Genomic DNA, 20,674 nt, shown 5'->3' on the forward strand with positions numbered 1-20,674 from the left:
CATCTCTTAATGATGCTTCTGTCAGTGGGAATTGCAAGCTGGAAGTGTTTAGATATCTTTTTACTGTCTTCGCCTGCTTTATAACAGTCAGTTTTATTTTCAGGTCCTTAGTTAGCTGTGTAGAGGACGGTAGGGTTGTTTAGAGTAGGCACAACATCCTGAGCGGTTCGGCGGCTCGGAGCATTTATTCAACTTTAGCAGTGTCTACATCTGGCTTAATTTAAGGGCTAATGAGTCTAGATTTGAAGCCTATAATAAATCAACTAGAAGGGTTATATGTCTTTAATGTATTTATTTTTATTTATTCCTTCTAGTAAAGGGACCCCACATATGCAGGGTTACCTCAGTCTGCCTTCTGCTCTGCCCCACCCAGACCCATATCTGTCCCGCTCCACCCTCCCCTGCTCTACCCATCCCTCCCACAGCTGCATACCTACCTGTTCCCAGTGGGTGCTGCTCCTCTCCAACTAGGCTAGGGTGTGTCCCATCCCTCTAGCAATCTGAGCTGTTGGAAGGACGTTGTGCACCCCGGCTCAAACTTTGCATGCATGTTGGAGACGGGACAGACCTGGGGAGATTATTATATAGATACTTGTCCCTCTCTCTCACTTCTATTTACACCCCAACCCACCTCACATCTTTCTTTCACTCATTTCTATTTTCCTTTCTATAATTTAGGGAATCCATGTTTCTGAACTCGTGTGATTTATCATAAGTGGACAGTACACATCCCATTTAAAATAAGCCTATGTAAATTTGAGGTAGCAAATATTCTATGAGCAAATTTATCTACTTACCAATGTATACTCAGATACTGCAATTCCTTGTGGTGTTCACTATACTAGGATGTTTTCTTGTCAAAGTTTTTATGTACCTAGAATCAGTGGTGGTTCCTGCTCCTTTGGACAAGGGAGGCTACACGTGCTTCAGTCTGGACACAGTCCCAGCACCTGCACAATGGATCTGGCAGGGGCCGGCGTCGGTGCTTGCGCACAAACAGCGTTTGGACCGGCACATGCGCACAAACACCGGCTTCTAGGGACTGCATCGGCTGCAGCCCCTAGTAGCTGGGTAGGGCTGTCAGAAATGCAGAGGAGTAGCTTTATTGGAAACACTTTATATGTTACTTGTGGCCTGGACTGGCAGTCACGGGGAGAAGACACCTCACCCTGGGACTGCCTGTCCTGTGTGTGATTGGCGGTTAGTCCTTCCAGTGGGAAGCCACTGCCTATGAAGTCAGTGCATGGGCTCACTGGCTCACTGGGGGTGGCAGATTTTATTAGGGTGGCTGGAGTCTTGCATCCCCTAGCTAAAACCTGCCAATGCCTAGAGTAGGTTGGTATAAAATTAGTGTAGTTATATTAAAATTACTTGGAACATAGAAAGTGCAGTAATTAATAATATATTACCAGTTTTTTGTTATTAAACAAAAAAAATGCAAGGAAAGTTGGCAGTAGTAGCATTTAGATGACAATGTGACATTTTCGCTGGTGAGGAGTGTGTTACATTTTTAGTGCAGACACGAGTACCGCAGGATTTTTTTGCTACCCATAAACATTTGTGTTGTACATATAACCACTACTGTACAACCACAATATTCCTCATCACCAGGGATCTACATATTGAATAAAGTATGATCAGATTATTTAGTTTGGCTTTTATTAATTTTTTTATTTAGCGTTCCCTATATATATATATATATATATATATATATATAATTATAATATTAGGGATGTGCAAGCTTGGATAGGTTTTTTGTCCATGGAAGATGATGTTTGTCCATGAAAGATGACGTTTTGCCTCTTTCTGAGACCCGACTTTTGGAGGGAAAAATCCGAACTCGGTGTGCACACTCGAACCTATCCCAGCCTGCACATCCCTAATGTGTGTATGTATATATATGTATGTATATATATATATATATATATATATATATACATATATATATATAGATATATACATATATATATAGATATATATATATATATATACACACAGTCAGGTGCATAAATATTGGGACATTGACAGAATTTTCATATTTTGGCCTCTATTCACCACCACAATGGCTTTGAAATGAAACAAACAAGATGTGCTTTAACTGCAGGAATTACAACGGTTTCTATATGTGCCTCCCACTTTTTAAGGGGCCAAAAGTAATGGGACAAACTAAACGATCCTAAATCTAACTTTCACTTTTTAATACTTTGTTGCAAATCCTTTGCAAGCAATTACAGCCTGAAGTCTGGAACGCATAGACATCACCAGACGCTGGGTTTCATCCCTGGTGATGCTCTACCAGGCCTCTACTGCAAATGTATTAAGTTCCTGCTTGTTCTTAGGGCATTTTCCCTTCAGTTTTGTCTTCATCAAGTGAAATGCATGCTCAATCGGATTCAGGTCAAGGGATTGACTTGGCCATTGCATAACATTCCACTTTTTAGCCTTAAAAACTCTTTGGTTGCTTTTGCAGTATGCTTCGGGTCATTGTCCATCTGCACTGTGAAGCGCCGTCCAATGAGTTCTGAAGCATTTGACTGAATATGAGCATATAATATTGCCCGAAACACTTCAGAATTCATTCTGCTGCTTTTGTCAGCACTCACATCATCAATAAATACAAGGGAACCAGTTCCATACATGCAGCCATACATGCCCACGCCATGACACTACCACCACCATGCTTCACTGATGAGGTGGTATGTTTTGGATCATGAGCAGTTCCTTTCCTTCTCCATACTCTTCCCATCACTCTGGCACAAGTTGATCTTTGTCTCATCTGTCCATAGGATGTTGTCCCAGAACTGTAATGGCTTTTTTAGATGTTGTTTGGCAAACTCTAATCTGGTCTTCCTGTTTTTGAGGCTCACCAATGGTTTACATCTTGTGGTGAACCCTCTATATTCACTCTTGTGAAGTCTTCTCTTGATTGTTGACTTTGACACATATACACCTACCTCTTGGAGAGTGTTCTTGATTTGGCCAACTGTTGTGAAGGAGTTTTTCTTCACCAGGGAAATAATTCTTCTGTCACCCACCACAGTTGTTTTCCTTGGTCTTCCGGGTCTTTTGATGTTGCTGAGCTCTCCAGTGCATTCTTTCTTTTTAAGAATGTTCCAAACAGTTGATTTGGCCACACCTAATGTTTTTGCTATCTCTAATGGGTTTGCTTTGATTTTTCAGCCTAATGATGGCTTGCTTCACTGATAGTGACAGCTCGTTGGATCTCATATTGAGAGTCAACAGCAACTGATTCCAAATGCAAATGTCACACCTAGAATCTACTCCAGACCTTTTACCTGCTTAATTGATAATGAAATAATGAGGGAATAGCCCACACCTGTCCATGAAATACCTTTTGAGTTGATAGTCCCATTACTTTTGGCCCCTTAAAAAGTGGGAGGCACATATAGAAACCGTTGTAATTCCTACACCGTTCACCTGATTTGGATGTAATTACCCTCAAATGAAATCTGAAAGTCTGCAGTTAAAGCACATCTTGTTTGTTTCATTTCAAAGCCATTGTGGTGGTGAATAGAGGCCAAAATATGAAAATTCTGTCAATGTCCCAATATTTATGCACCTGACACACACACAATTATTACAGATAGAGAAATGTACACACACACATATATAAGCAGATGGAGCCATGTCCATCGTTGCCGCGATGCACGCGCACAGCGCCACGCATCGCGGAGCTCTCGCCGGGCCGCGACTAAGCACGGCCGGTGTTCTCCCATTAAAGTCTATAGCGTGCGGGTGCATGGGCACGTGCATTCCATAGATGCGGGCACAGTCGCGCCATCCATGCCGCGCCCGCATCATGGCATAGATCAGCATGGCTACATCTGTACATACATACATATGCACACACACACATATATATATATATATATATATACACACACGCACACACCTATATATGTTCAAAATGACAGCAACACAGTCACTTACCTTCTTGCTGAGTCTTAGCTTTGTCCCTACAGTCTTCATCTGGACCACTAAGGAAGTGGAGGAGGAGTGTGAGGGTGGGGGGGTCGAAGGTGCCGCGAGGGGGGATGTCGGGGGTGCAGCGAGGGGGGGCAGAGGTGCTGCGAGTGTGGGGGGTGGCGGAGGTGCCTTGAGGGGTGGAGCGGAGGTGTCGTGAGGGGGGGAGGTCTTGGGTGCCACTAGAGGGAAGTTGAACAACAGGGGACAATGGGAGAGTAAAGGTACAGGAAGGAAGCAGGAGGGTCCCAGGAGGAAAAGCATCGGCCCCTGCGTGTCACAGTGTCAGCCGGTGTTTGACTTGGGAAAGGGGGAAGACTGTCAGTGGGCGGGGCTTCGGCTAGACTGCTGCTGTGACAGTGCTGCTGCCACGTTTTTTTCTGTTCCTGATCCTCGGGGCCCCTCTGATCCATGGAGCCTGGTATGGGTGTCCTCTTTGTCCCCTCCTATCGCCGGGCCTGGATTCCGTTGTCCATTCAATTCAACTCGCCATTAAATGCAGGATATTAAGTTGCTCCCAAGTGCAGCATAAACATCAATGTATACAGCATGATAAGAAGCTCTGTAATTTATAGCCTGTTCTAACACCCTAATTGTAGCAGATGCTTTTGTGCTGGGCAGTCTGGTACAAAACCTCTCGCATCCTCTCTAGATGACATTTTTATGCTATAATTGTAGCTAATGGCAATGAAACTTGTAGAGTAAATATTTTAAACTTTAACTAATGGAACGGACATCTCAAAATGTCACCGTCTTTTACAACTTTTTACAAGTTGTATTGTTCCAGTCACATTTAAGGGTAGATTTCAGTGCATTGACTTATAAATCACCATAATAGCATATTGGGGGAAATTCCTAGCATGATGTGCGTCTGTGCAGATTATGGGGAATTACAGGTGGAAAACTTTACTCTTTTGTTTGCTTGCTTCTATATTGGGTAAAATAAAAAATGAGCAAGGTTTTCCTGCCCTGATAACCTGCGTTTTATTAGCATGTGAGGCTCTGACAGAACCTTTTCAGTTGTTTAAAACAGACTAACAAAATAAAGAACAATTGCACTATTTTGTATTAAGATCCTCATGACCTAGGGCTGAACGTTATGATGATCTTAAGACATTTCTCTTCCCAGCAAGTAACGCATTCATTGACCAGTTATGCTATCTAACTAAGGTGTTAAAACTATAGCAAAAATAGAAAGAATGAAACCTATGACGCTGCACTTCAAAGCTGCAAAGGTTGATAGCAAGTCACCAACTTAAGTATACAAACACAAAAGAAAAACGACCTCACTTGCACTAATAATTGTTCCAATGGTTGACAAAGCCCTTATAGGAAATGGCCAAATTGCTCCGATGTAATGGTCCAAAGCATACAACATGAAACAAGAAAAAACACACAATAGTGTAATATAGACAATGAAAGGCACAACACCCCAGGGATGTGTTAACGTGGTAAGAAAGCGGTGTGTATGGGTCCTCTCCCTGCTTCAGGTAGTCCCAATGCCATAGCTATCATCCAGACGTGAGCGGATAATGTGACACTCAGAAGTCCGAGACGCGTTGAAGAGTATCTTTTTATATTGATGCCATGTCCTGTCCATTTACACACACTACCCATCTGCCTTTCACTGATCCGGGCTCCATCTTCAATAATGCAGTGGGATTAGTTCACTTCCATCCTTTGATGATATGGGCATTTCTGCATTTTTTTTAATTAATAATAATCTATGTTTATATACCATACTGGATTATAGCTTTGTTTAATTTTATTTTGCCCACACCGACTGGAGAGCATCTTCCACTATATGAGGACGGTACAGAAAATAAAGAAACCTTTATGTACATATGCCTCCGTGACACAAGTAAGCACACATGTAAGGATTTCCCACAGCACATTATACACTCGCGTCTGGGTGATACCTACGGGATTGGGGCTACCTGAAGCTGGGAGAGGACCCATACACACCGCTTTCTTACCACGTGAACACACCCCTGGGGTGTTGTGCCTTTGACTATATTACACTGTTGTGTGTTTTTTTTTCTTGTTTCATTTTGTACAATATGCTTTGGATCATTACATCGGAGCAATTTGGACATTCCCTATAAGGACTTTGGGCCTATTTCATACCCGCTCGCGAACGCATAGCGCTAACAAGCGGGTCGATGTTTGGCCCCCGCGCATGCGCCGCCTCCAGGGTACGCATGCGCGAGCCCCAGCGAGCGACTGCAGCTCCGTTGCTCCGGGGCTCACTACAAGACGGGGCGGCTGTCGATGTTGATTGACAGCTCGCCCCATTTTGTAGGCGGGGAGGGGGGGGTGGCTGCACAAACGCAGGCGTTCCTAAGGGACGTTTGTGGGCGGCCCTACTGACATCACTCGTGATGGCAGTAGTGGACTTCCTGCTCTATTAGAGCAGGAAGTCCACTCGGGTTTGCGGGAGCCGAGATCCTCTCGCAGGGTCTCACCGCAAGCCCGATGGTCGCGATAATTGCGACTATCGCCAGGCCGCTCGCACAAGCTGTGGGTGGTCACCAACAGCCGTGCAAGCAGCCTGGAGGCCGGGGAAAAAAAAAGAACGCCCTGATTCAGAGCGAGCGCAGGCAAACAGCGTGCGCCTCTAAATCAGGCCCTTTGTCAGCCACTGAAACAATTCTTAGAGCAAGTGAGGTTGCTTTTTTCTCTTGTTTAAAACCGTCTACAGCAGTGGTTACCAAGTAGTTGGTTCTGGAACAATGATCATTAAATCACAACTGCAGCTCAGTGTAGATGTGCCAACACTGGCCGCACTTGCCATTGCATTCCTCTGTTGCTGCACTACAACACAGTTATGCAGGATTTTGACCGCAACTGCTCATAGACCTGTGTGACCTCGACACCATCGCTTCCTCTCTGTAACTTTATACCATTTCCATGGTTATTAATCAGTTGGAACTTGCTCTGTTCTGTATAATCCCAAATAAATGAAAGAGCATGGGAGGAATGACAAGTTTTGGGGTGGTATCTCTGTGTAACAAGGTGCCTGACAATAGCTTGGTTTACTGTGCAATTGGTGGCTGGCAGTTGAGTTGTGGTTTCTGTGCAGTTGGTGGCTGGCATTCAAGTTGTGGTCTCTGTGCAGTCGGTGGCTGGCAGTTGAGTTGTAGTCTCTGTGCAGTCGGTGGCTGGCAGTTGAGTTGTAGTCTCTGGGAAGTCGGTGGCTGGCAGTTGAGTTGTAGTCTCTGTGCAGTCGGTGGCTGGCAGTTGAGTTGTAGTCTCTGTGCAGTCGGTGGCTGGCAGTTGAGTTGTAGTCTCTGTGCAGTTGGTGGCAGGTAATTGACTTAGGAGCTCTGTACAGCTGGTGGCTATAAGTTAAGCTCTGTGCAAAAGCTGCCTGGCAGTTGAGTTGGGGTGTTCGAGCTGATTGTGTCTGGCATTTGAGGGGGGTCTCTGCAACTGGTGGCTGGCATTTGAGGGGATCTCCGTGCAACTGGTGGCTGCCAGTTGAATTGGGGACTTTGTACAACTAGTGGCTGCAGTCAAGTTTTAAACTCCATGCAGCTAGTGGCTAGCAGTTGAGTTTGGGTCTATGTGCATGTTGGTGGTTGGCAGTTGAGCTCTGTGCAAAAGCCAGCTGGCAATTGGATGAAATGTTCTGTGCAACCGGGAGTTGGAGGTGGTTCTGTAATATGTACTTTGCAAAGGAGGAGGGTTATTTCTCTGCAATATGTAGTATCCAGTATATTGTATATATATTTGCAGTATGGTGTTGGTGGGAGGATATATGTGGTTTCCAGTGTGTGGTATATTTATTTGCAGTATGGTGTTTGGGTGGAATATTTCTCTGCACTGTCACTTTACAATGGGAGGTATTTCCTTGCAACATATGGGTGGTAGTAAATGTTTGTCGATGGGCAATATATATCTGGGGCGGCCTCTTTGCTGAATAAGAAAATCTGACCACACACTGTGAGTGGGATAATGGAAGGAGCAGCTTTCCCCAACAGTACAAAGTGGCCCATGTGCGGTTCCTGACAACCTGATGTGGAAATTCATCTCTGTGTGAAATGGTGGTTATACTCCTGACATTTCCTCTACGGTAGTAATGTCACTGCAGCAGGCGGGTGTTAGTGGGAGGACCAATAAGAAGCTTAATGTGGCTTCTGTTTGACACTACCCCTGAAGTTTACATAAATAAATGATAAATGTCCAACCTACTGCAGTAGAAAATCCTCTTCCCTGAAAAGAGGATATGCCCATCTATTTATGGTTCACAATATGTATAAAATATTCAAAATCATTTTAGTGATGGTGATTGATAATTAGTCTCTTTGTATATTTTTTTCCCCCCAGAATGCAAAGATGTGAACAAGGTGGCGTATTGTCCGCTGGTGCTGAAGTTCAAGTTCTGCAGTCGAGCATACTTCAGGCAGATGTGTTGCAAAACTTGCCAAGGACATTGACCCATAGCACTGCACGAGAAAGGGAGAGCCTTGTTATCCGTTATTGTGGAAAGAGAGTCCACTACCCAGAAAGACACAGAGGGGGAATGAGATTAATGTCCTTGAAAAGAGATAACCTTGTGTACAACATAACCACTCGTCAGCCCCAGCTGACAGGATTTCAATATTATTTAACTTCTGTGAAGTGAATTTATTATCCAAAGTGCTGGACACCCCGACAAGGAGAATAGCCAAATTGGAACACTTTGAAACAGTCTAACAAAGCAGACTATGGGACGTTTGTGTTCTCACGATTACCACAATCACCGAGCTTACCTCCTTGAACCATTTTTATGATGGACTCGCAAAATGACACTGAAGCAATTTGTATTTAATTTTTTTTTTTTTCAATGTAGCGGTTATGACTAAAAGAAAAAAAAAAGAGAGAGAGAGCAAATTCTTATGTCATAGCTAAAAGTTATAATTATTTTATCTCAATTTTACAGCAACACAATTTAAGTTATAAAAATGGGCTTTGAAATGTTATTTAAGAAGCAATTATAAATCAGAACTAAAATAGGTGTATTTTGTTATTCTGCCTGAATTCTTCTTCATAGTTTTTTTTTCTGTAATACTGCTGTGAAGCAAATTACGTATATAATGGTATTGTCAGTATTCAGAGGTGCATCATTTAATAATACCTGCATATATGACATATGGCAGGTATAAAACTCACTCAAAGTAGGTGAAAGCCAGCTTAGAAAGATTGTTTGAATGTCTATTAAAAAGAAAAAAAGGAAAAAAAAAAACACACATTGCCTGCAATCAACTATTTTGCTAATGTGAAAAATATAAGAGAGCAGTTGGCATCGGTGCTATCTTTCTTATTAGGTAATATAAATATATTTAAAACAGGTTTTAAAAAATATTTTTTTCTAGAATATTGTATTTTTTCTATGTCTTCTTCTCAGTCCATTGCATAGTTCAGAGAGAAGTTTTCAATAATTCCTAAAACAAATGACCATTTAACTCCTTTCGGTTCACTGGGTACCCTGAATGGCAGGCAATGCACTGTCATTTTTGTAGTTGTAGCTAATACATGAATAACCCATTGTCATTTTGCCATAAATGCTTGAGTCTGAAAGAGCGTAAAGTCAAAATTCTAAGGGGCCCATTTATCAATTAGTTTTATAATGCGCAACGAGTTTTAAAACTTGTGGCGTAGGATAAATAGTGCTCCAGCCAATCAGCTCCCAACTGTCCTTTTTCCAACAGATGACAGGAGCTGATTGGCTGGAGCACCATTATCATACGCCTATTATAAAACTCATTGATAAATGGGCCCCTAAATGTGTTAATAACAGAATTATAAATTTATTTTTCTAGAAATGTAATTCAGTCGGATATATTCAATAGACTGCTAATTCTAGATATAAATTCAATGCAGGGGACCCTGTTCACTGGGACTCTGCCTTTTAATGTTCCTCCATTCCCTACAAACACTAGAATGGACATAAAATATACAAAGACTATACACCAGCACCTCACTTTCTGCTATATATACCAGTTATGAATATTTGTAAGAGAAGCTGTTGATGACCACTTAGTGTCGATAGAATAAAATCTAAGCTTGTCTTCTAAATATTGGAGCATATATTTACCATAGTACATTTTCAAAGCAAAAATAATAATAATTGTACAATATGTCTTTTGCCTAAAGCACTTTATTTCATTTGTGCTCAGAGTGCATCCGTTTGTGACTTTGGGGGTGATTTTAGGGTTTTCCTGGTGCACATGTTGAAATCAGATTTTTTGCACCTGTCTTGCACATGTTTAGTGATATAATTGCTGTTGAAAATGTATATAAAGATGTCCGTAACATCCTGTTCTGTATTCTGAGTCACGTGTTAGAAGCTTTCCAACTGTATGTAGGATTAAACATGTCTTAAACACTAATGTAATGTTGTGCGGGCAGCATGACACTGAAGCATGTAACTAAGGGGCCCATTGATGAACGAGTTTTATCATACGCAACGAGTTTTAAAATATATTGCCTATGATAAATGGTGCTCCAGCCAATCGGCTCCCAACTGTCATTTTTCAAACAGATGACAGTTAGGAGCTGATTGGCTGGAGCACCATTATCATACGCAATGAGTTTTCAAACTTGTTGAATATGATAAAACTCGTTGATAAACAAGCCCCAAAGTTTTGTTAACCACTTCGCAAACAGTTTAAGAAACCTTAGGGACCTGTTTCCATACCCTTTTTGACTTTTAAACAAATTAGTTAAATAGTTTCTATGTTTTGCGTTACAAATCTCACTAGAGAGGACCCAGTAAACCACATTAAAGCCAATAACAGATTTCTTTATGGTGTTTTTAAACATTAATTCATGAAGTATATAATGAAATTAAAAGTAAAACCTTCCAAGTTACAACACCTTAATAAAAAAACACATTGGGACAAAATATGATCAAATAAACCTCTAATCCTTTTAAATCTATGCAGTCATGCCCACATCTCGCATACCTTCCAACCAAAACGGGACAATCACGATTTTGAAGGCCTGTCCTGCAGCCCACAATGGTGTATGCTTGGAAGGTGTAGCACAGCCGCACGCTGTGGAGGCAGGTACAGTATCTCCACAGCAAGCAGCATAGAAAATTGGATTTTTCTTAACAAAAAAACACCAGGGTGTGGCCATTCCTCTTGCATTTTAAAAGTATTATTGTGTTTTTAAGTTTATCCCAATTATTTTAAATTAACTTGAAGTTTTGGGTTTACCCTGATGTGACAGAATCTATAGTGAAATAACTCCTTTGGGTTCCAATTAAAATAGTACATTGTCAATTGGGGCCTTAGAATAATGGCACGTTGACACTTGGGTTTCCAAAATAATGGCACACTGCGTGAGCAAAAAGGGTCCACAAGTTACTATTCCATGGGTGTTCTTGCTGATAGGGTGGCAGCACAACATGGAATAGCCCTCAGTTTTTTATTGTGATCACGTAATTGTTGGAGGGGTGTAGTTATGAGACCGGCGGCCGCGATGCAGCCGGTCTCAACCCCGACATTGGACTTAAAATAGGCGTCGAAACACAGACGCCTATCTTAATCCCGACACCGGAATCCAGAAGGACGCCAGCCCAAACCAGCTAAGTCCGGGATGCCCTTAACTGTTAGCCGCGGGGGAGGGGGTCCGGTTTAGGTAGCATAGCGGGGTTAGGGTTAGGCACCCCTAGGGGGGAGGGTTATTATTAGGCACCACTGGAGGGGGTTAGGTTTAGGCACGAAGGGGGAGACTTAGGTTTAGGCACTAACGGGGAGGGTTAGGGTAAGGCTATAAGAAGGGAGGGTTAAGGGGAAGGGAGAAGGGTAAGTATACTTACCTGACCCCTGTCGGGAAACCAACCATCGGGATGCCGCTGCTGGTATTTTGATAGGAGGGATCCCGACAGCTGGCATTACATACCGATTCCATCGTTGGACATGGCTATTGCAGAAATACATTGGGGAAGCCCTCTATGCTAGAGGGATCTAATCAGTACTGTGTTAGGGAACTGAAATGGTTCTGAGCTCCAGAAACGCCTAGTTTTCAGTAAATATTTGTGCAACGCAGAGAACTGAATTTCTATAGCATCTGTAAAGATTGTCCATTTGTTTATCTCAAATCATAGATTCTATGCTTCATATACCAAAACAGTCATCTTTGCTGTACCTACTCTCACCATTGTTTTATGCAGAACAGTATTATGGGGTCCTCAACACCCCCCAGCCAGCAAAAATAGATCTTACCGATCTTTGTTCAGTAGTAATTAAATGTATTACGGAAAGTGAGACATGCTACTGTATGTTTAGTTCAAGTATGTACTAATGTGAATTAAAGCAAACAACAAAGAATAGGAAATACATTACTAAGTGTTCCATGCAAATACATTATTTGTGACAATCTGAAAACTATGTTGCTACCTCTTGGCACAAGGTTTCAAATAAGATTGTTTGGTCATTGGATATTGTAGTGGTATTCAGTTGAGGGTCCTCAGGTGCCGATTAGCCGTTGTAGTACAACATATCATTTGTGAGGACTTTCTTGCATAATAATTGTTATTGGGTTTAACTTATGTTTAAAGTTGGATGAAATTAATATTACCTCAAAGGAAATGGATATTAACAGTTTATATCAGTATATTTCGCTTAATCCCTGGTGCTAAAAATAGGTAGTCATGTATTTGTGTTTCGAATAAAGTTTTATTAAGTTTGGCATTTAAGGAACTCCTTGAAACAATAGTAAACTAGAAATAGAAAAGTAACTAGAATGAAAAAATATATATTTGGATCTGTATTCTAAAGCAAAAATTGGAAAACAATCCTAAATTTCAAAATTGGACTGTACCCAATATTATAATGAAATAAAATAAAAAATACAATTATGCTGCTGCTACAAACTAGTAACATGGTACAAAAGCTACTTTTTTGGTGTTTTTCTTTTTTAAATATTTTTTTTTTTACATTGGAACAAATTAAAGTTATGTTGTAAATTTTGCGGGGGTTAATGGGCCAATTAGTTTCAGGAACTGGAAGTATTGTGCAAAAAATAAGGAGAAAAAAAAAAGATACTTTTTTTGGTGCTAAAGCCTCCATTCCACTTTTGGCAAATGCTTAATTAAATATGCGTACATCTTAAATATGGTCAATTTCATTATCAACTTTATTAATCGAATGAACATCGTATAGCTATCATTAACATTACAGAATGGAATTAACCATGTATTATTGTGATTAGTTGCTTTTTATTTTGTACTCCGTATTAATTTGGTACACTGTTACTAAAATGTTTGGCTTTTTCTTTTGTAAGTTATATCCTAATTTATTACCATGTTTCCTAACACCTGTTCTCCTTATGTTGTGTTTAAATACCTGTAACAGTTACATTTGACACCAGACACCATTTAAAATAGATATTATTATAAAATAAAAAAACAGGAGCTTTTAAGAATGATTTTATGGCTAAACTGTCATCTCTACTTCCTTACCAAAATAGAGGATCTTTTCTGCATATAAAATTCATGTTTCTGACAGAGAACCTGATCCAGCAAGGAACGCACGCTAGCAGACGCACGCACCCAGCCGCTGTGAGAATATGCTAATCAATGCATACGCGCGGAGACCGCATCACAAGAAGCTGACACCCAGCCAAACATAAAGCAGCCTACTTATGCCGTGATTGACAGCGTAAACATCGGGAACATCGAAGCTGCATGTAAGCTAAGGGTAGACCTGACCCTACACGCAGAGAGGCGCCTGGCTGCGTGTGGCGCAGCTGAGATTAACTTATGCACGCCCCTGTAACGTCTGCGTTCGGCCGACCACCCCATTGTCACCATCCACAAACGGCACTTACTGTCAATCAACATCGAAGGTCTCTGCGAGCTCCCTGCATACTCTGTGAGTGCCCTTACCGTAATCTGCAACCTGCACGCGCAGTGCGAAGCATGCGCAGATCGCAAACATCGGCTCGCACTGTGCATTCTCTCACTTGCGTTGCTTCCCAAATCAGGCCCAGAGTTGCAGCTTAATCAATACTGCCAGTGTTCACTGGACACCATGTGCGAATCTGAACATGTATGTATGAATCCTTCTCACGATATTATAAATCTGTTTTATAATGCGGGAGCTCCGTGTGTCTCAGTAGCGCCGAGCATCTTTTATTTCAACTTTTTACCTTCAAAAGTTCAAATGCATCTTATTCGCACAGCGATACGAATATTTAGCACAAGTAACTTCTGCTGATTAAAATGGTATGCAGCATGCCTATGTTCTGTGAGACTCGGGGTGTATCTGCATACGAAACGCTGTTGACACTGTAACACCCACAGTCACTCACCGAATATAGGCATGCCGCATATCATTTTAATCAGCAGAAGCTTGAGCTAAATATTTGCATCACTGTGCGAATAAGACGCATTTGAAGGTAAAAAGGTCGCACGAGAAGTCGCTACCGAGTCACGCCACAGCATGGCGAGACTAGATGGGCTTTTTAGTGCGCAAGGAGGCTAGATGTATGAGGACACATCTGTATGTCTATTTAGTCAAATTCGTAACTAGACATACAACCTGCATGTAACCTAATTGCAGTGCAGCCATTAAGCAGGCCAGTGATCTGCTTCAAAATCTATAACATTAGCTGTTAAATATATATTGGCAGAACCTATAGATGTGGCTGTAGGTGGCAGCGGCGTGAGAGGAAGGTCAGTCCACACGATGAATAACTTAACCAGGTTGTGGTTTATTAACCAGGTAAAACGGATTCCTGAATAATTTATCAAAACTATAAATAAACATTTGCGCACTCACACTGAAGGAAGGCTGCTGATACCTAAGTGACAAACACCAGATCACAGAATATGAATACTTCAAAAAATAAAAGGTCCAAGCGCTCTACCTTGGAAAGGTGGAGTGTTTGGTGGCAGCAACAACGTGATCCTGCATGAGAGAAGGGACAGCTCAGTAGGGGGAGCCAATGCAAATTTCCCCTGTATGTATTGATTTGTACCTTTTCCAAAAAATAACTCATATGGTACGCAGCCACTTATGTGTGTTTTTATTTGCAACAGATGATTTACTGTTTTACACTATGGACGTGTTCCCCATATGTTTTTTATGACTTCTTTATGCGGAACAATAGATCATTAAGGGACGCATAGTGTTGAAAACTACTTAGATTGGAGGATTCAGGATTGGTTTATTGTATGACTTTTTGGATCGTATTGAAGCATTGTTGTCAAAACTATCTGAAGGAGATTTTCTTCCTCTAAAAACGGGACTATATAACAGACATAGTGGTTTTCATTTTTATTCATGTGTATTTTCTAAAACCAAATACATTGATTCTCAGGCATTAATTTGGGTTGTAGTGTACCTTTTTAAGATAGAGCGCTTGGACCTTTTCATTTTTGAAAGATTCCTGAATAATACAGGGTGAAGGCAGTAGGCATACAATGTGCATAGCAGCTTCAACAGAGCCAGCCAGGAAAGTGTAGGGTTTAATACAAATGGTCGCTGCTTAGTGAGGCACACAGCTGCACTAACATGCTGTGGTGGTGGAGTATTACTGTATGCTGCAACTAGCAGTAGTGGCATTTGCAGGGCCTTTTTTGTAACTCGACCTCACGGGCATGTCCATCCACAATGGAGGATGAAGCTGAAGACATGCGGACAAACCACATATGCACAGTAGCACTAAAGTGCTGACAGCTCTCTTGTAAAATGGTGCTTTATGGCAATATACTTAGATGGACCATGATGTTTTGTGCTGAAAGACCAGTCAATTGCACCTTTGTTGTTACATGCAATGTTGACAGTGTAAGAAGACCTAACTCACATAAAGTCTCCTTCAGCCACAATGCCTCCTTGGCTGTTTCTGTGAAAGCCATATATTCCACTACGGTAGTAGACAAGGCAACTGTAGGCTGTTTCCTGCTAGCCCAGCTGATGGTTACACCCACCAAAGCGAATAGGTATTCCATGTAGGAGCATCTGTCATCCACATCCAATCCCCATTTGGCATCAAGGAAGGCATGTAACTTCCATTTCTTGCAAACTTTAGTTTTAAGGAGCTCATACCCTTCAGGTATCCCAGGATATATTTAACAGCAGTCTAAAGCTCTTTTCCTGGATTTATTGCAAATTGGTAACACAACTGACTCCATCTGTGAGGTCTGAACGTGTGCCAACACTTGCATACATTAACGTTCCAATGGCACTTTGATAAGGAACAAGTTCCTTATCTCTGCCTCTGAAGTTGGACACAGGGCTGTATTTACTAAAGTATAGGGTTTTTAGAAGTGGAGTTGTTGCCCATAGCAACCAATCTTTCCTTCTCCGGACAAGCGTTTTTCCAGATACCCCAAACAATCTGAAAGGGGATTCATCAGTGAAAATAACTTTACCCCAGTCCTCAGCAGTCCAATCCCTGTACCTTTTGCAGAATATCAGTCTGTCCCTGATGTTTTTCCTGGAGAGAAGTGGCATCTTTGCTGCCCTTCTTGACACCAGGGCATCCTCCAAAAGTCTTCACCTCACTGTGCATAAAGATACACTCACACCTGCCTGCTGCCATTGCTGAGCAGGCTCTGCACTGGTGGTGCCCTGATCCCGTAGCTCAACTTAGGAGACGGTCCTGGTTCTTGCTGGACGTTCTTGGGCGCCCTGAAGCCTTCTTTACTACTATTGAACCTTTCTCCTTGAAGTTCTTGATGATCCGATAAATGGTTGATTTAAGTGCAATCTTACTAGCAGCAATATCCTTGCCTGTGAAGCCCTTTCATAAAAACTGAAGCATATACAAAAAACAGAGTTGCAGATGCACTATGCGATCATTACTGTATACATTTAAATTTATAATATAGAATTTCACCTCATTGAGCAGGTCCCTAACACTCTGGGGTTCACATCTGGGACGCAGGGCACCCCAAAAGTCAGCTCAGCCAAAGACCTCCCCAGGGCATCACACGAAAAAAAAAGGGTGAAAGTGAAGTGTTAAAGTATCAGGTGTGTAAAGTAATTAACAAGTGTTATAATAATGATAAGGGTAGAATGTGTGTGAAAAAATACATAAATAATAAACAAACATGAAGGTGATATACAAAGTGACTATATGTATTAAACGGTGATGCCCTGGAGAGGTCCAGCCAAAACAGCTCAGGGGGCCCCACACCCAAACACTCACCCCAAATAAACTGATACTAACAATATAAATAGGACTTACTTGTAATTATGCCTGTTGCCTTCTGCAGTCAAGTGTTAGGGACCTGCTCAATGAGGTGACCTTGACGCTGGTGGGCAGGCCCATATCAGTGGCCATTGATATGCAAACTACCTCTGAAATTCTATATTATAAATTTAAATGTATACAGTAATGATCGCATAGTGCATCTGCAACTGTTTTTTGTATATGTCACTTTGAAATCTCAGCATGATGGCACCTTTCATTACTATTAGGGTGTGCAGTCTAGAGCCCCTCCTTATAAAAACTGAAACAGCAGACTTTGTGAAAACCAATACTTGTCATTCTCAAAACTTTTGGCCATGGCTGTACTGTCTTATTGTTTTGCCTTCTGCACAGTGCTGCAGAACACTTGTAGCGCCCAGGTGACTTTCGGCTCTAACAGAGCCGGAAGCTCTCCACTGACAGCCTCCGCTTGGGCAGCCCCCCCCCCCCCGGCCCGCCCACCAAACGGGGCGAGCTGTCACTCAACATCGACAGTTCGCCCCCTTTGGTGCGAGACTCGGAGCAACGGATTGCCCGTCGTGCGCATCCGCTGTGGGCCACCATCGGCCCGGTTTCGAGCGCTCAGAGCTTGCGACCAGGTCTGAACCAGGCCCACAGTATCTGAACAGTTCCAGTCCGTTATAAGTCGTTATATCACGCCCAATCATCGGTCTCATTCAGATACCTTCAATCATTGGTCTCATTCAATTCCTCCAACCATCGGTTACATCTGATACCTCCAATCATCGGTCTCATCCAAAATCTCCAATCATCGAATCCATCTGTCATCTCCAAACATCGGTCTCATCCGATATATTTATTATCGTTCCCAACAGATTCAGAAATCCAATTCATCATCATTGGATTCAAACCACTCCAAGATCCCAACTCCTTATCATCGGTCTCCAACCGATTCAGAACTCCAGTTCACCACTATTGGTCTCAAACCGATCCAGCTCTTTAGTTCAGCATTACCGGTCACTCCAGTCCTACTCGACAATACAGCATAATCGGGCCCAACCCGATTCTGCTCATCTATACAGTATCATTATCTCCAGTTCTCATTTCTACTCTGCTGTTAATATTCCTATCCTCTCCTTCGATAAGCTTCAAAATCATCACTCAGGGTCATCTTTTGCAGAAAATGACTGGCCCTTATGGAGCTAGAGCTAGTTGGAACATTGGTGGAAGTATTCCTGGACAGGGCTGCGGCATCACCTTTTTTTAAGTCCTCGCTGTCTTGGTGCTGTTGCTTGCGGTCTTGGTGCTGCACAGTTCCTCAACAGCCATCTGCAGTTTTCCTCGATACTCACTTGCTGAGCCCTGGTAGCTTCCTGCTGAGCCGATGTAGCCTGTAGGAAGGCCTTAACAATGTCCTCCATGTTGTGGGGAAAGGGGGCCTGGACTGCACACCCTAGCTCTTTCTAATGGAATGTGCTACCTAGCTGAGACTTATTATTACAACATAGAAAAAAAGAGAAACCAGAAGCACCATACAACCATCAGTAATTATGCATAATATGCAAGGTTTTTGGCATAAATTTAGCCATAGTTATGAGTTTATCCTTTACTGACTGCACAGTGTATATAGCAAAGCCACAGGTAAGACCTATATGCATTTAGGAGCTCATTCAGACCCGGATGCTAAGCTGCGCTCTCTCGCAGTTAAAAGGGACCGGGTATGCAAATTCCACGATCGCAGTGTCTGGTGTAGGGATGCCCTCTATGTCTTAGAGAGCGATGGCAGAGCGAACGCACGCCGGTATAAAGACGCCCACTTTTCACTCTCAACACGTCATTTCCAGGAAGTATGTGAACAATTGGAACCATCGAGAACCATCGGAGCTGCACGCAGCTCTTGAGGTAGACCTTACCCTGCCACAAGCACTGCGATCACTGCAGGCTGAAATACAAGCAAGTGACGTGTACAGTGACGCTTCTTTGCTAATTATGCACACCCATAAGACGCCGTTTTGACTCCCAGACACTTCTGCGTTCACAGCACCACTCCCCCGTTCACAAGCAACTTCCCTTGTTACCACCCACAAACGTCGCTGTCACTCAAAATAGCGTCCAGTCTGTGTACTACGAACGCACGAATCCCGGACGAAGTGACTGGTTCGCGCATGCGTACTTCGACACATACGCATGCGCAAATGTGCCCATAACGTGCGTCCACAGCTTAGCGAGCGGGTCTGAATGAGCTCCTTAGTACTATGTAGCAAGTCAGTTATGGGGTGAATTTTGGGGCGTGGGGCCCCTTGAACTGCTCTGGCTGGACTTCTTTGGGGCATCACCACTTAACACTTATTTTTAACACTTTATATCATGCTATGTTTGTTTTTTGTTTGTTATATTTTCACACATTCATTTTTTAACACTTTTAACACTAAGCAGCCACTCTCACTTACCTAACACTTTACACTTCACTGCTATTTTTATTTTATTTTGTGTGATGCCCTGGGGTGGTTTGGCTGGAGGGGTTTGGGGGTGCCCCACGCCCCAGACATGAACCTCCATAGTGTTAGGGACTTACCCGATGAGGTTACCTTGACGATGCTCATAACTTTGGCCAAATTTATGCCAAAAATCTTGCATATTATGCATAATTATTAATGCTTGTACGGTGCATCTGGTTTCTCTTTTTTTCAATGTCCTCCATTTGGGTGTAGGGTTGAAGCAGAATCTGGCTTCCCTAAGCATCAGCCGACACCACCACCATGGATTTCACTGTATATCAGTTGATGTCTACTATAACAAATTGGTGTCTGTCACTTTCAATTTTAAACACTTTTTTTTCTATGGCTGAAATTTCAGTGTGCAGCACGCATTCTCCACCAATTGTGAGGGGATCCAGGTAGGGGTCTCCTCTCATGGTAGAGGGGGCAGCCAGGAAACAGCACACCAGTCCAGGGTTTCCTTGAAATTGGCCAAAGCTAGTTGATTGTGCAGTAAAATAAAAACATAAAACTAAATCCTAACCTTTCTGGGCTCTAACTAAACACACAGGTACCCTCTCTCATAAGTGGTAGGACCTAATGCCCCTAAAACAAACATAGGCATATGCACAATACCCAGGGTCAGTAAATCACAATGGAGTTTATGTATCAAGCAGTGAAAAGCATGGAGTAGTGGACCAGTGGAGAAGTTGCCTATAGCAACCAATCGGCTCCTACCTATTATTTTAAAGATTGTACTTGATAAATGCTACTTCAAAGCATTTGGTTGCAATGGGCATTTCACGGATGTGTTTGGCTGTGGATCCGGACTAGGTGTTGTAGCTGGAATATGGTCTGTGAGGCTTGGATGGAAACTGCAGGATCAATTATAACTCTTCTACATGCAGTCAAGAGATTAGAGAGAAACAGCTGGATAATGAAGAACTGTGTGAATAGCTATCTGGGGATACACAGATGAGACAGTTCTAGGTTTGCAGACGCTGGAGACTCAGGACCTGTGATGCACCGAATCAGGTCAGGATTATGGAACTGGTGAGTCT

The 20,674-nt window shown here is 42.4% G+C and overlaps 1 protein-coding gene across 2 annotated transcripts in view; it reads left to right on the plus strand.

Moving 5' to 3' along the window:
- Window positions 1-8,929, plus strand: part of ADAMTS6 (ADAM metallopeptidase with thrombospondin type 1 motif 6) — a 309,424-nt gene extending 300,495 nt beyond the window's left edge. For both annotated transcript variants that reach the window (XM_088444033.1, XM_088444034.1), the window contains exon 24: window positions 8,314-8,929. In XM_088444033.1, coding sequence (XP_088300159.1) covers window positions 8,314-8,423 — 110 coding nt within the window. In that variant the 3' untranslated portion in view covers window positions 8,424-8,929. The remainder of the gene's footprint in view (window positions 1-8,313) is intronic.
- Window positions 8,930-20,674: the final 11,745 nt, after the last annotated feature.

The sequence above is a fragment of the Taudactylus pleione genome, unplaced genomic scaffold, assembly GCF_031769625.1.
Source record: "Taudactylus pleione unplaced genomic scaffold, aTauple2 ptg000345l, whole genome shotgun sequence".
NCBI classification, from domain to species: Eukaryota; Metazoa; Chordata; class Amphibia; order Anura; family Myobatrachidae; genus Taudactylus; species Taudactylus pleione.